The sequence below is a fragment of the Uloborus diversus genome, chromosome 3 (assembly GCF_026930045.1).
Source record: "Uloborus diversus isolate 005 chromosome 3, Udiv.v.3.1, whole genome shotgun sequence".
NCBI classification, from domain to species: Eukaryota; Metazoa; Arthropoda; class Arachnida; order Araneae; family Uloboridae; genus Uloborus; species Uloborus diversus.
The window spans coordinates 111,706,674-111,723,359 of NC_072733.1; the positions used below are offsets into that span (position 1 = coordinate 111,706,674).

The window sequence follows — 16,686 nt, forward strand, 5'->3', positions numbered from 1 at the left end:
ATAAAATATCGGGAACCCGTGCCGACTTGAGGTCAAAGTTGGACCTGAAATCCTGTACGCTTTCAAAGATTTCAAAAAAGCACAAATCTTTGTTGAGTGCTTTGACTTCCAAAATGCATTGAAGCCATGGTTTCACGTATGTCGTCACTACAAACAAGCTGACATCTGACAATGTTTCATTTTCCTTCGTATCTAATTTTCGTTGTAAACTAAACAGTAATAGTTTTTGGGAGTAGATCGCTCGAGCCATCCATCGAGCTAAATGCATGGCTCCTGGTGGTCTTATTTTAAATTTATTTTCTGTATCTCTGCATAAAATGTGATAGACAGTTCTATCAACTCTGGTTAGCCATCCATGGTCGTTAAATTTGTAAGTTTAGCACGATAGAAAACAAGTAAATTTTCAAGTTCGGGTACAGTTCGAAACAACTCCGCAGCTCCTCTTAAGCACTGTATTTTAGTGGGGTCGATGTTTTTCCAAGACTCTCTGAGATTTTTGAAGAGTGGAATATCAGGGCTTGTTATGACTTGCTTAATTTTTGCTGTGAATACTGCCTTTAATACCAGTTTATATACATATGATGGCGGCAAGCAAAGGAGAGTATTTTTCTATCAAATTTTTTGCTCAAGAAGATTACAAAGTACATGCATGTACATTTACAAAGATTTACTTATCCGAAATTTGCCACTGTTATACCCAAGTGCGTCAATAGTAGCTTCAAGAATAAGCACAGAATCTCATATACTTAACTGACACCTGTCCACTTATGAAGAAAGAAAAGGAACTATGAATGTCCACATGTGTCGGACCATCCAGTGCGGACGAGGTTTACAGAGTACTGTGGCTGATCCCCCCCTCCCGTTCCTCTCCCCAAGTGTCTCCAGTGCCACACATGGCTAGAGTCAGAGTCCCACAGGTTGTAAAACATTTTGTGATCCGATCGTCGGGGGACTTAAGGTTAAATGCATGTTTGTAGTATAAATGGAAGAAAAATATAAGGACCCCATAATACTGGGAAGAAGAGATAGTGGAAAGAAAGAAGAAGAGAACAGGGGTGGGGGGGGGGGGGGAAGTTTCAACTTTTTCACCTTGAATGCTTGAAAATTTTTGGTTGGAAAAGAAAACCATTTTTCATTTTTTCACTTTTGAACTTCAATATTTCTTGGGGACCCTAAAAACTTTCGGAGTCCCTAGGCCGGTGCCTACATTGCCTATTTAATAATCCAGCTCTGGTGCAGAACATTGCATTACACTAAGCTACAATAGGCTTAAAAACATAGAAAAAAATCTGCATTTCTTTTTACTGTTCCATAAATGTGCAAATATGAGTGTAGCAAAATACTCTGGATTCAGGACATCACAAATTAGCAATCTCTCGAAACATTGTTTTTACCTACCCGCTTTTCAATATCTCCATGCTGCAGTTGAACAAATCGAGCACTAATTGCTGCAATGTAGCTCTGTTGATTTGAAAATGCAACACGTCCAGCACCTTTTGGATATTTCAGTTCTGGATCAGTGTCAATTCCTGCATAACATACACCACCATAAAGACGATCCATGATCATGGCTAACTCAACTGAAAAATATAAATAAATTGATTAGTTAAAAAAATTCAAACTCAAAAGTATAAAAATATCAGTAGCTCATAGTTAATGATATCCTACGTTTACAGTATAACTTCGATTTAATGATTCCCTCAATTTAATGATACATTTCACTGGTTCAGATTTAACTGCACTAAATGCATATGCTCCTTCATTAAACGATAACTTTTTCCAGTTCCTTGACCATCGTTAAATCCAAGTTATAACGTACATTGTTTGAATCATTAGAAGGAGTAAAACAGTTCAGCAAAAAAAAAAAAAAAAGTCATGTCTGCATATCAGAGCAAACATAAGTGCTTTTGCAAGAAAACACATTGCTTTCACCAAACAGTTCTAAAATACTAATATCATCACTTTGCAAAACGACAGATCCCAATAATAGATATGCATGGTAGACTTAACCCTTTATTGATTTTTGCTGAAAAGTAGTACTGTGAAAGGCAAAGTGCATTTTTGGAGCACCACTTTTGGAACAAACAGATTGTCTAGCAGATGAATTACATTTTGAAGCAGATTTAATATTTGCTTTTAACAGCTCTAATAATAATAATAACCCCACAAATATTACTTAACAAGCAATTAGTTGTGGCACTGTACATTAGACACCAAAATTTTCACTCAGAGAAAATACATTTTTCTGAACCAAGAAAATTGTAGATATCACTGCTAAATAAAATTCACAAGTTAATTGGCATGTAAATCCTCCATTTCAAATACGTAAGATTAGCATAAAATTGAACAGGGTTAAAGATCAATAAAGTAATTATTTTACAAAAATCCTAAAATTTATAAAACCCTTCAAGTATGTTTCTCCACACACATACAAAAAAAGTTTAGAGTTAAAAATTCATTTAGAATTTATAATTTTTACTCTTTCCTTTACATAAAAAAGAAAAAAACTTCATTCAATTAATGTAAAACAACTACCTCTACTTTATAAGTAAAATTTATTTCAACTATTGCATTGCATTCCCATTTAAAATGCTTTCTCTTTGAGGAGAGAGAGGGAGAAAAGATGGCATTATGAAAAAAAATAGCTTTGCATTTCGGGACAGTATGGTTTATACTTTTTAACATTAATGCAATCATTTGAAATATGCTAAACTAAAAGGAGATAATAAAAACTGCTCTGCAATTACACACATGATGCTGAAAAAAATTATATTTTTCAATTTCTCACATAAAATATTTTTCCTTTTTTTTTCTTTTTTGCATTGGGCAACCGCTAACGAAAAAATTGTGGATTTTTAACATTTTTATTTCTACGTTTTATGCTTTTCTTTAATTGGTAAACTTTGTTTCCAGCCAAGTAAAAAGCTTTTATGCAAGTTTTAATAGAATTAATTAAGTTATTTTAAATGCAAACATAAAAAAACGCACCTGCTTTCAGAGGCCTTGGAACTCCCCCAACAAATACAGTTTTTCTTGGATCAAGAGGCATTGATGCATCTAACACAAAATCGGCATCACTCAAACGCCATGGACGTATCTGAACCTAAAATTTAAGTGAAAAGAAATTAAAATCAAGTAAAATGAACTGTATGGTAAAAATAAAAATTAAAAATTTAGAGACCTGAAACTAAAGTTTACTATCACAATGAGCATTAAAAAAAAAAAAAAAACTCATTTGGAAATTTTTAAAAGTGCATAAGCTTTTAAAAATCACCACACCAACATGAAATTAGATATACCTACAATGACTTCAACTTTAGAAGGGATGGCAAAAGTCATTTTTGAAGTGATTTTGTCCTAAAAGCTATCATTCCAAGTTTCTTGAGTAAATATTTGAATTTCTTAAATATAAAAAAAATGTGTACATATAAGGGAGGGAAGGCATAAGAATTTTTGAAGGCCTTTGATGGAGCATAGTACAAAAAGGTTGGGAAACACTGCTAAAGATGTTCCTTTGAATGTGATTATACCAGTCCATTGGTAGCTGAACATTTTCCTCTGATCTACATGATTGGTATAAAATTATATGAAGCATCTGGTTCTTTTGACAATGCCATACCTTAGTTAACAGTTTAAAGTCCTTTATTTGATAGATTTGGATTTGAGGTCAAACCATAAAACAAAGAAAATAGAAACCTGGACATGCCCTAGACTAGTTGTACTATGCTATTTCAAGACATTTGGTGGAAAATGAATAAATAATAAAACTGCTACAATTGTATAGTTTTAAGAATGAGTACAACTTTCAGATTTCCTTGCAGTGTAGATACAGGATCATCCCAGTGGCATAGGAAAGGAGCTGTTCCCGGGGTCCAGACCCCTCCCTTGAAACTCAAAATTAAACTCCAATAATGAAAATTAAATTTATTAACTTCTGTTTAAAATACTTTGTTTATCATTTGATCAGTTTTATGTATCCATTATTGTCCATGTAAAATTAAGATGAAATTATCACTGCTTCTAGTTGCTTTTTCAACCATACGATTTGGCTATTTTTAGGATCCCTTGAGGAATTTCTTGCTACACCACTGGGTCGTCCTAAGAGACGGCGGAGCCAGGGGCGAATATTTTTTGCCACTCCTCCCCCCCAGCACACACATATACAGATAATGGAGAGCGTATACTGGAAAAGTACACACCAATTTTATATTATTTATTACATAATTGAACATAATCAAAAATCTATGAGTATCATACAGGACAGGAAATAAATATAAATGTGTTAGCATTTTAAAAACTGTTTTTAATATATAAAAATATAAAAATAATAATAATAAATTGTAATTGAACAAAATCTTAGTTTGAAATGCCCTCTCATATCTTGGCGCCCGGCGTCTTGCCCCCTTCTACGAATGTCCCAGAGTCTATATATCTTGTTAGTTTTTGATAAAGTTAATAAGAATGAGAAATAGCGTTTAAATTATCTTCCATAGTACTGACCGGCTTGTCTTTAATTGTAGGGCTAGAAACACATAAATATAACTTTTCATCTTCTTGTATGCAGGCATCAATTAGAGCTTGAACAGATGATTCATCTTGAAAAAGAAGAAAAGCATAACCTATGCCAAAAAAATTAAAAAATATTAAATAAATAAATAAATGAAATAAAATTACAATTGATTATTTTATTTTGATAACATGAACCCAAATTTTACGTTTAAATTTAATAGGTTAACACATAAAATACTACAAAACAGTTCTTTAAAAACAAATAAATAAATAAAAATAAAACTAACATGGTACATCAGAAAAAAACAAACAGATGAACTTTGCTTAAAACTTACATCAGATATTCATGGTATATATAAGACTTGATAAACCAGTTTGATTTCAGAGTTTGCTAATCAAATTACATACTCCCAGTAGAGTCTTTTACACCAATATGTATTCTCTAAGCAGTACAAAGATAATTGTTGCAGTACATTGCGATTTGTTAAACATTCTAAGAAAATCTACTTTCAAGGAATTTTTTCAGCAATCAGTTTTTCTTTCAGTCAGAGAAAGAAAAAATAAGTACTTTTCCCTTACAGTGAAGAGATAGTGATAGATTTAGTGATATTTTTACAGTTTGTAAACAATAAATAAATTAAGCTTAAAACCAATTCAAATCAAGGTTTATTTTATGAAAAATAAAAAGTTGCTGATGCATGTTAAGAACTATTGAAGATATTTTCTTCACGAGTATTCTACAGATTATCTTTGTAGAAAACTTAAATCAAAAAGTTTGAATTTCTACTTAACAATTAAAATAAATCCTTCCAGCAAAACAGAGAATATATGTGTTATTTTTGTCAATGACAGGGGGAAATGTAATAGTGGTGAAAAATCCAAATTCTTTAAAGGACTGCTCAACAAATGGAGATGTTTTCTTCAAATTTGAATGTAATGATAGGTAAAATTTTGCATTTTTCTTTGAGCTCTTATATATTCTTGAATGGTTGAATGGTGAAAAGACATTATGAATGAAAGTTTACATGTGCTAAAATAGAATTGTAGGTATGGCATTTCTTTTGTCAAGGAAACCCCCATGAAATTCTTAACCGAACTGCGATTGATATTTTATTATTCAGTCAAAAAAAAAAAAAAAAAAAAAAAAAAAAAAAAAAAAATCAGGCTGATTTCCCATATGAATTAAGTTTGAATGACTATTTTGTAGAAGTTATTCAGTGAAATTAATGATGAGCAAAAGCTGGAAATTGATTTCCAAATCATTTAACACTTCACTCACACATTTGTTTAACTTCCTTTTACGAAGTAAAGGAAGTATTGTATTCATGAAACAATTTAGACCCAAAAATAGGCCTTAATTTCCATTTTGCTCGCCCCCAAGGAAGATGATGAGTTTTTTTTTAATCCCGACCACACGTGGATATATGTCTAAGAAGGTATAGACACCCGAAATATAAATTTTGACGATCCTTGATTTAATTACAACGAGTTTTCTCGTGACGTCTGTATGTACGTATGTATGTGCGTACGTACGTATCTTGCAAAACTCAAAAACGGTAAGTCCTAGAAAGTTGAAATTCGGTATGTAGACTCCTAGTGGGGTGCAGTTGTGCATCTCCCCTTTTGGTTGCATTCGGATGTTCCTAAGGGGGTATTTTACACCTTTTTGGTGGGAAATCATAGTTAATATCAATGCAAAGTCAAGTGGTGTTATAATTTGGCGAACACTTGGCGACATATCGCCAAGCTTTTGGTCGCCAAGTTTTTTCGCCAACTTGGCGACAAAAAATTGCATTTTTTAAAAAAAATTTCGTTTCATTTTGGCCATTATTCGCAATATTTAGAGAGGTAACCATTGAATCACATTAAAATGTTCAATATTGGTGAAATTAATTTGTATTAAATGTTTTTTTGCTTCAGTTCGCAACAAACTTGGGGCAAAATATTTAAAGTGTTTCTTTGCTTACTCCAAGGCACTACTATTATCATTAAATTAGTGTAAAAGGAAGTCATGTGATGCACACATCAGCTCGTTTTATTATAGGGTAACAGAAATCTTTATGCATTTATAGAAACTGACTAACCAACAAGGTATATATTATTTCATATACACATTATATTATTATTTCCCGATACTTCATGTTTAATTTAAGTAAATTAAAAAAAAAAAAAAAAAAAAAACTCAAGGTTTCAACAAAGTTCATTAAGTATGAACAGTAATTTATAAACTATCAAACAACCAATATGTTTTAATTTGAATAGTATTTTTTGTCAGTTTAATGTCATTATTATTTGTTTATTTCCAGTTATTTTTGCTAATAATTCGGTTTTGATGTAAAAAATTACTTTGATTCTGGTAAATATAACTTTGGCTAATTTATACCAGTTTTATGTCATAAATACTTCCCCCAGGCAATGCTATGCTTATTCAGTCAGTTAAAAACAGATTCCTCATACAGTGATTGCAGTGCTAAGAAAGTGAAGAAGAAAAGTTTGCTCAAGAAAATTAAGTACCTGAAATGTTTGAGGATAATGCATAGCAAAGCATTGGTACTGTTTGAATGTTTCATGAACTCGATTAAATTTACCATCAAAGACATTTAGACACTTATAAGACAATTTTGCAAGAATTCATTAAAGCTATTGACAGCTATCTCATGAAATTAATGTTAAAGCACTTTTAAGATTTTTTGATAAATTTTTCCACATCGATTAGGCAGGGAAATATAAAATTATATATTACCTTTAGGAGGGAAATATGATTTGCTTTCCGCTTTATGAGGCCAATCTACCACTAAAGGTCCAAAACGTCGAAAACTTGCAGTGATTTCCTCTGAAATGTATAACATTTACATAAATACGCATACATAAATTATGTTTGCTCATACACACTACCGCATATACTTATACATATACTACCATGGGTAGGTAAAGAGGGCAGTAACTGCAAATTTTCCATTTTTAATTAATTTATTTTTTGCGTTTTTGCCATCTATTGTACGGTAGCTTTACTGGACAAGTTTGCTTATTTGGTTTTTGCTGAAAAAAGAGCGCAAAAAAGTCTAATTTCAACATTTCTCTATCATTAGTATAGAATCCAAAACGTGTTTCTTCAAATATCTCAAAAACTCATTACTACAGAGACTACCATTTATCTACCCACGGCAGTATAGATGAAAGAATATAGAAATAAGTAAAAATTTTAAAACCATAAACCGAATAAGCGCAAATAAATACAGGGTGTTCGGTTTTAACCTGCAAGACCTTTATTTTCAAAACCGTTAGTTTTAGATGTACACTTCCAATTGCAAAAATGATCAAAATCAGATGCAGAGTTAAGGTATTGAAAGTTTGAAGAAAAAATAAAAATGAGTCATAAAATACAAAATTAAACTTTTTATATGGAACCCAGGTCCCCTAACTCATATTTTGAGAAATAATCTCCATTGAAAACTATTACTGACACAAAAAACTTGACATTTGTGTAACCAAAACTCAAGGAGATATTCCAATTCAAAGATTTAAGGGACCATACAGAAGATGAGATTGGAACTTTTCGCTTTTTCAGAAGAATGACAGGTCCTCAAGTAAGAAAAACAAAGATTTATGTTTTTCTTTGCCATTCAAAAATAAATGCAAACGTTATGCTGTGTTACGCAAAAACACACTACAAAACCTCGAACTATTTGAAAAACCACACTCTATGCGCATATATAATTTTAAACAATTGTTAACTGCTATATTTTCCCCCAAAAGGGGTTACTGACAGCAAGTGAAAAGTGGTGTAAGTCACAAAACGCTGTGTTTCATATCTCGGTAAATATTGGTCGTACTAATTTCAAACTTTTCGTGTTGTAATTGTGCTTCAATGGAGATTATTTCCCTAAATATAAGTTAGGGGACCTGGGGCCCATATAAAAAGTTAAATTTTGTATTTTTTGACTCATTTTTATTTTTACAGTATACTCCCGATTATCCGTGCTTACAGGGCGGTGTAGCATGGATAATCGAAAAACAGGGATAATCCAAAAAATCATTTAAGGAATGTGCAGGGAAACTATTTAAGGGGAAATTAGAAAAAACTAAATAATATATATATATACTCACACAAACCAGGAAGTTTTCTTCGAAATTTATTGATTAAAACAATTGGTGATACATTTTTGTTTTCTTTGTTTGTTTAAATTGTTGCGTATGTCCGTACGAATTTTTCTTCCTGCAATTATTTCTCTGTAATCATAACCTCTTTCACTCATGTAATCCAATAAATGTTCCGCAGATTGTAGAGCAGTAGAATGTGAAATTGTATTTTCTTCATATTCTTCATCTTCGTTTTCGGTATCATCACTTGCGTTTGATTCAGTAACACGTTCAATGATATTTTCGTCAGTTAGACATTGAAATCCTGATTCACATTCGTTGCTTTTAAACCACTCTTCGACATTTTCAACGTCAACTGATTTGAAACCTTCGATTTCTTTAACTTCCTCAATGATGTTATCGATATTATCTTCGGCAATCAAAGATGATTCTTCATCCGCATTTAAACGCTCTCCTTCAACCTGCAACTGTCTGATTCCATAGCGTTGCTTGAATCTCGTTAGCCATCCTGAAGACGCATTCCCCTTCTAATCCAAGTGCTTCATGAAAAAATTTAGCTTTTTCTCTGCAAATAGCACCAGAAATTGGAATTCCTTCCGCTCTCTTTTGGTTAAACCATTGTAGAAGAGCGGAATCAAAATCTTTGTAGGTCGACGCTTTCATACTTTTTCGTTTATAAAGTGCAGATTTATCATCACAATCCCTAGTATAAGAAGAAAGTTTTTCTCTGTTTTTCATAATATCGGGAACAGCTTGCACTCCAATGTCATAATCTTTTGCCAATTTGCTAGCGGATTCACCATTATCAAATTTTTTGATAATTTCTAATTTTTGTTTCACATTTAAAACATTCCTCTTCCTTTTCACACCAGCCATGTTTGCCAGAAAAGTCGCGCAGTGATCTGATGATAAATGTGGCTTGCACGGATAGTAGAGTACCCTTCGTATTACCTTGATTTTAGCGCCTGAAAGAAGCTTTAAAAAAGTGATTCCGAAATGATGCACGGATAATCCGCAAACCGGATAACCCGCACACGGATAATCGGGAGTATACTGTACTTCAAACTTTCAATATCTTAACCCTGCATCTAACTTTGAACATTTTTGCAATTGGAAGTATACATCTAGGACTAATGGTTGCGAAAATAAAGGTCTTGCAGGTTAAAATGGAACACCCTGTATGTATATACACTGCTCGACATTGAAAATGCAACATCAAGAGGGAGTGTTCAGAAATTTATGCAAATTTTAGAGTAGACGTACATCACTGAGTTATGTAAATGATGTGAAATGCGCAACTCTCTGACATACGTGAAGTAAGATCTAAGGGAAGGAACTTGCAGAATGGGCAATATTCGTGCGGTTATTTCTGATTGGAGAATTATCGAAGAAATTTTGTTTTCGTCTTGGAGGATACGTGTAACACGAGAGAATGACAGGCTGACGTCAACGAAGGCACTTCCAGCAGATAGACGATTTTACGAGGGGTATGGTGCTTGAACTGAGAAGGGAAGGTTGGTCGGTTCGTCAAGTCACAGCTGATACCTACATGGATGCGAGCACGGTGCATTGGCTGTGCCAAAGATGGTTGAAACAACGAAATGTGGCAAGATTGAGGGGTGCAGGGGCAGCCAAAGTGATGTCAGAACGCATGGATCGACACATCCACCAACAAGCTGTAGCAGACCCACAAGTCACTTGTTCCTCGATTCTGCAGCAGGTGCAAGATAACCTGAATGTTCCCGTGTCAACCAGAACCATTTCCCGTCGTTTGGTCGCACGTGGTTTGCAATCACAGCGTCTGCTAAGAAGACTGCCATTGACCCCACAAAATAGACAGCAACGTTTATTATGGTGCCGGACTAGAGTGACGTGGATGACAGAATGGCGAAATGTCATGTTCTCAGATGAATCCCGCTTCTGTTTATCCAGTGATCGTTGCCGCATACGTGTGTGGCGTCAACGTGGAGACAGGTCTAATTCGAAAGTAACTGTGGACCGTCCCATTGCACGACAACGTGGCAAAATGGTTTGGGGCGCAATGGCGTACAATTCCATATCACCTCTAGTTCATATTCAGGGCACTATGATGGTCAAGTGATACTTCGATAATGTGCTGCGGCCGGTGGCAATCCCTTACTTTCAAGGGCTACCTAATGCAATTTTTCAACAGGATAGCGCCCGACCACAAAGTGCTTGCATCTGCCAACATGCTCTCCATGGCACACAGATGCTTCCCTGGCCACCATACTCTCCTGATCTGTCACCAATCGAACAAGTGTGGGATGTGATCGGACGCCGTTTGCACTCTGTCCCTGCCTCGTTCAGAAGACAAACTGTGGCAAATGGTTGAAAGGGAATGGAGAGCCATCCCTCTGGACACCATCCGCACCCTTATTGACTCTATGCCTAGACATGTTTCTTCGTGTATCGCTGTCCGCGGTGGTCCTACATCCTACTGAGCCGACACCGTTCTCGCTCTATATTCTGCCTATCATTTTGAAAGTAAGATCATTTATTATTCCTTGCTGTCTCTGTCTTTTTTCCAAATTTCATCACTTTCTGACCACTTCTTCTTGGTGTTGCATTTTCAATGTCGACCAGTGTCTATATATATATATATATATATATATATATATATATATATATATATATATACATACATACATACACATACATATATATATACATTCATACATACATACATATATATATATACATTCATACATACATACATATATTCATACATACATACATATATACATTCATACATACATACATACATTCATTCATACATACATACATTCATTCATACATACATATATATATATATATATATATATATATATATATATATATATATATATATATATATATATACAGTGAAACCTCCGAATAGCGGACAGTCAAGGGACCAGAAGTTTTGTCTGCTATTAGGAGGAACTACTTAATTTACCTTTTTCAAAATGGGCTGTTGTTCTCTTTGTAGAACACAGTCGAAACAATTGCGAAAGGTTTACTACATTTTACGTCAAGTGTAATAAATCTGTTTTTTCTTAATAAAGGTATACTGGCAGCACACACTTGTCTTAAAAAGCATTTAATTAACTAAAGTAATCAGTTAAAACAGTTTCACATCTCTTTTTTGCATTACCAACGGCGGCGATTCGGTGGAGCAACCCCCCTCCCCCCACACTTTTTATGGTTAATTTATTTATTTTATCTCGAGTATCACTATTGCATGATTGACAGTTGGCAATATGACCTTGAATATGGGCAAATCTTTTTCACGTCTAAAAATTAAACAACCCAACGAAACCACGGCGCCATAAAGCCGACTACTTTACCACCCTTTTAATTCCAAGAAACAGTGATAAGGAAATGACGGGGGTGGGGATGGAATATCAGTTGTGGAGGATGAAAAGCTTTGTAAGGCAAGCAGTTACTAAGATATTCTTTGAAAAGAAAAAAAAAAAAACGGAAGCGCTACGATCGCAAGGAAAATTTTTGTGAAATAACTGTCCGTTATTCGGAGTGTCCGTTATTCAAAGTGAATTACTTGGAATGGCTTATATTGAGGGACTGGGACTTGCAAAAGTGTCCGTTAATTAGAGGTGTCCGTTATTCGGGAGTGTCCGTTAAGGGAGGTTTCACTGTATATATATATATATATATAAGCCTGGAAAAATCTCTTTTGCCTGAGTTGTAAAGATTAAACACAATTTAAAATATGTAGTAAACTTAAAAAAAAAAAAGAAACAATTAAGAAACGAGGAATGCAATCAATAAACCAAAAACAAATCAGACAATCAATAATATCATGTGTGTGAAATCTCAAAAATGAAAAAGATAAAAGTTTTGTGCTACACAAAACTGAAAATGGCAGAACTCCGCTAATTAGAAAAAATGTTTTTATTTTATTCATTTTTCAAATTTTTACAAATTTTTAACAGCTCTAAGGAAATAAACATGATTCAAAAGACGTTTAGTTTGTTTCATCATCAAATAGATTGTTTATTAGGTTGTAAAAGGGATTTAAATGCTTTATATGGGACATACATACATAGCCAGAGAGCTTTTTCGAGCCCCAGGGCAAAATATTATCACACGGGCCCTCATTCAACCCCTAACCCGAAAAAGTTCTCCCTTGATCATTATCGTCATCCATTAATGACGTTTGACTTACAGTCGAATTTATTTTTCTTCCTATTTTACTGTTTTGTGCATTGTCACCGGGCCGTCACGAGGGGGGGGGGGAGGTATCACAGCACCCAGTTTTTCAAAAAAGGGGCTGACAAATTCAATTTTAGTGAGGAATAAAAGATTAAAATCTTCACAGCGTTAAAAGCAAAAAAAAAATAACGAAGAGAGGAAATAAAAGTATTTTTTTCTTCCTTCCTAGAGTAAAAGTTTTTACTCTTTTACAATCTTAAAATATTATAGAGGAATCTGCAAGAATCTGCATTTTATTACCTTACCTTGGGATAGGTAAGTTAACCTTACGATAGGACGCCCAAAATATACGTTTTTAAACGTTTTCTCATGAAAAAAATAAGTATTTAGTACATTATATAAGCCTATGGCAAGTCTCTAGTTTCTAAAAAAAGTAATAGATAAAAAGACAATCGCTTAAGAGCCACAAAAAATTTGGTTATTTCTATTTCCTCTATCAAGATATCCTCAACTACAGAAAAGTGGAAAAAATACAGCACCCGAAGATCGCTGATATATTCTACATACAAGGAAAAAAAAAGACAATGGTTTAAAATATTGTAACAAAAAGTAGCACCATAGGTTTCAAAGTTTGAAGGTAAAAAAATAAAATAAATAAAAAAATAAATAAATAAATAAATAATAATAAATCTATAATTTTATCAAGAGATTGAGGACTCATGCCGTGTAGCATAAATAACCTCCATCTCTTCCTTTAATAAAACCAAAGATAAAAATCACGATGTTAAGACTCAATTTTAATACATTTCCGAGGGAGGGTCCCATAACCTGCCCTTCCCGACAACCTGAAAGATTGTCTGAATTGCATTTTTAGAAATGTAATTTTAAAAAGAACCCCAGAGATCCCTCTTCCTTAAACATCATTGAAAGTGATTCAAATTCAACTAAGCCTTCACTCAACGTCATGAAAGAGGGCATACACTTCTGTTTTTTGCTTCAAACTGAAAATTTTTCGAATCCCCTTTCCTATTATTTCACAGAATTATTAAAAATAAGTCTAACTTTTTGTTTTCATGACTTTAAATTAAAAAACAAATTCAGGGGAGTCTTCCCAAACCCTATCCCTCCCTCTAATGTCATCTCAGAGCTCGTCATCGAGGAAAGCTCTTTAGTACTTATATTTATTGTTTTTCATTACGGATTAATTCAATTTACACTGTCCTATGTGAAAAAATTATTTGCCATTGATACAAAGCGCCATGCGAACTGCCTTCTGGAATAAAGTGTGAACGAATAGAGGTTCCACTGAACTTGAATCATTAGGCTGAAAACTTTTCAGTTTAGTAAAATTGTTTACTACTGTGATTAATTTCACTCACAAGAAGAAATTAAGACAAGAGTCAATAATTCCTAAGATTTATAATTACTATAAAGATAAATATGAATACAAAAAATAAAGGTAGAATTATCTGGTGGGATATTAGGAGCCAGTTTTTTTTGTTTTTTAATAAGCAGGCAGGCTAGATAGTTTGAGATTTTTGATTTTGCTAAAATTTTCAGGATATGTTCTTTAAGTAAAATTATTGGACACATGTTTTTTTTTTTAATTTTTTTTCTTAAAGTTTTGGGAGGTCAAAGTTGGATTCTGTTTTTTCTTTCCCAAAAACATCATGCACATCCAGCAATACTTTTTACCCAAAGAGTGAACACCGGAATGACAGTTATTCTGTGTCCACATTTACTATTAGGGCATAAAAGAAAATGCTAAGGCAACTACCTAAAGACATAAATTAACTTTATTTACTCTCTACAATCTAAAGGGCTTCCAAATTGCCCTTGCTATTCGAACTGCCACGAGACGACCAAACATAGACAACCAAGCTGTTGAAGTCACGAATCTACGATACAACAAAACAGAAAGCAATCTAACGAAATTGATTTACATAAACAAAATGATAAACGAGCGCCCTCTAGCACCCAGGTAAACTTGAGGATTTTTATGGAGATTTTCCACAGGGCATAAATGCAAGGGCAAATCAAAAAGTCTTTGCGCCTATTCTTTATTTGCTAAAAACAGGTACATACAGGTATTTACAAATATCCATATAGTGTACTACATCTCCTACGTTACTTCTCCAGATAATCACCGCACCAGTTCAGACATTTTTCTCATCGCAGGACTAAATTAGAGATCCCTTGTGGTAAATTCTTCTGGCTGCCTGTGGAACCACCATCGGACCGCATTCTTGACTTCTTTGTAACATGTGAATCTCTGTCCTGCCAGAAACCTCTTCAGTGAGGGAAAAGGTGAAAATCAGTAGGGCAAGGTCTGTTGGTGCATTCCCCAATGAATTGCTATGGGCTTTTGTCCCTTGCTCCATGCAAAACGAATAACACTTCACTGCTCATAAGCTGTGGAGGTCTGAAGAACAACCGTCATCATAAATGACTGATAGCAGCTCTGTTCTTCCGAGCAAAAAGCAGATACGGCTGGTACGGTTCAAGGAACTGTCACTGCTAGAACAGGGGTAGAAGTGACCGACTTGTCACATATAGGACATTTTCCACAAAAAATATAGGACAAATATAGGACACATTATATGAATAATTTTGCTATGAAAAAAAGAAATAATACATATCATATATTATTTATTTATTCTTATCAATGATTTTGTTTTAAAAAAATCCCAAATAAAATTATTCCTTACATCTGAAATGACTTTCCTGTAGTTGAAAGAAGAATTTTTGAAAAAACAGTGTACTTTATAGACGAAATAATGAAACAAAATTTGAACAAAGAAAATTTTTATTTTTTCTTCCTCACTCATGACCCAAGTACTAATTCCACTGTTCTTTGGTTTTATATCTAAATTGAACCCTTTAACACTTGTATTAAGAACAAACAGAGCTTGAGAAGGATCCTCTTGATGTTTTTCAGAGTCTTCTTTATGCTTGAATGTTTAGCATGCTGCCTCAATTGCGAAAATCCACATTGCTTATGGGCACTGAACAGTTGCAAAAATGGCAAAAAGCGGTAAAATCATCTATTCCTTTAGTGCACCATGCACCAAAATTTGTACAATTAATGTCCTCCTGGTTCAACAACAACAAAAAACGAGAATATAGGAAATATAGGACATTTTTCAAAAATATAGGAAATATAGGACGATTTTGATGCTGTTCTTGAAAATATAGGAAATATAGGATATATAGGACTACTTCGACCCCTGCTAGAAATGTATATGTTTACTTTGTATTCACAGCCGTATTTTGGCTTAAAAAAAATAGGCGCAAAGACTTTTTGATTTGCCCTCGTACTTATGGTTGACTCTTAGCCCAGAAGTCACTCAAAAATGCTGAAAAAAAAAGACTTTTCTCCATTTTTGAATGTTGAAATCTGCTTGCTACAGCAGTGAACCACAAAAGCATATATTTCAGTAACTACATACCGAAGAGTAGTACCCAAAAAAGTAAGATATGTATGGTTGACTTTTGAAGCACTGAAATATTTGAATAAAAATGCAGAAAGCTCAAATTTACTTGACTTTTAAGGTCATTAACTGTTTGCACTAATAAGAGTGACCAGGTACGAAACTAATTGGAGAAGAAGTTTTTATTCTAGTAGAAACACAATCAGTTAACTGATCCAATGGCATCTTATTCACATTTTATAAAACTAAGGCTCTAAACTATGCTCAACGAGTGTGTTTTGGCACTTGTTAAAAAAACCCAAAAACTTCTATTTTGATGTATGTAACAATTATTCATACCCTAATAGCAATATATATATATATATATATATATATATATATATATATATATATATATATATATATATATATATATATATATATATATATATATATATATATTTATACGACGTTTTTACAACAGTATCATGAA

At 33.5% G+C, this 16,686-nt stretch overlaps 1 protein-coding gene across 1 annotated transcript in view; it reads right to left on the reverse strand.

The window, feature by feature from the left end:
- Positions 1–16,686, reverse strand: part of LOC129218045 (cytoplasmic polyadenylation element-binding protein 2-like) — a 172,583-nt gene that overhangs the window by 4,785 nt on the left and 151,112 nt on the right. Inside the window, exons 7-10 of the mRNA XM_054852224.1 lie at positions 7,253–7,342; positions 4,501–4,619; positions 2,989–3,103; positions 1,399–1,580 (exon numbers count right to left, since the gene is read on the reverse strand). Of these exons, the coding sequence (XP_054708199.1) occupies positions 1,399–1,580; positions 2,989–3,103; positions 4,501–4,619; positions 7,253–7,342 (506 nt within the window). The remainder of the gene's footprint in view (positions 1–1,398; positions 1,581–2,988; positions 3,104–4,500; positions 4,620–7,252; positions 7,343–16,686) is intronic.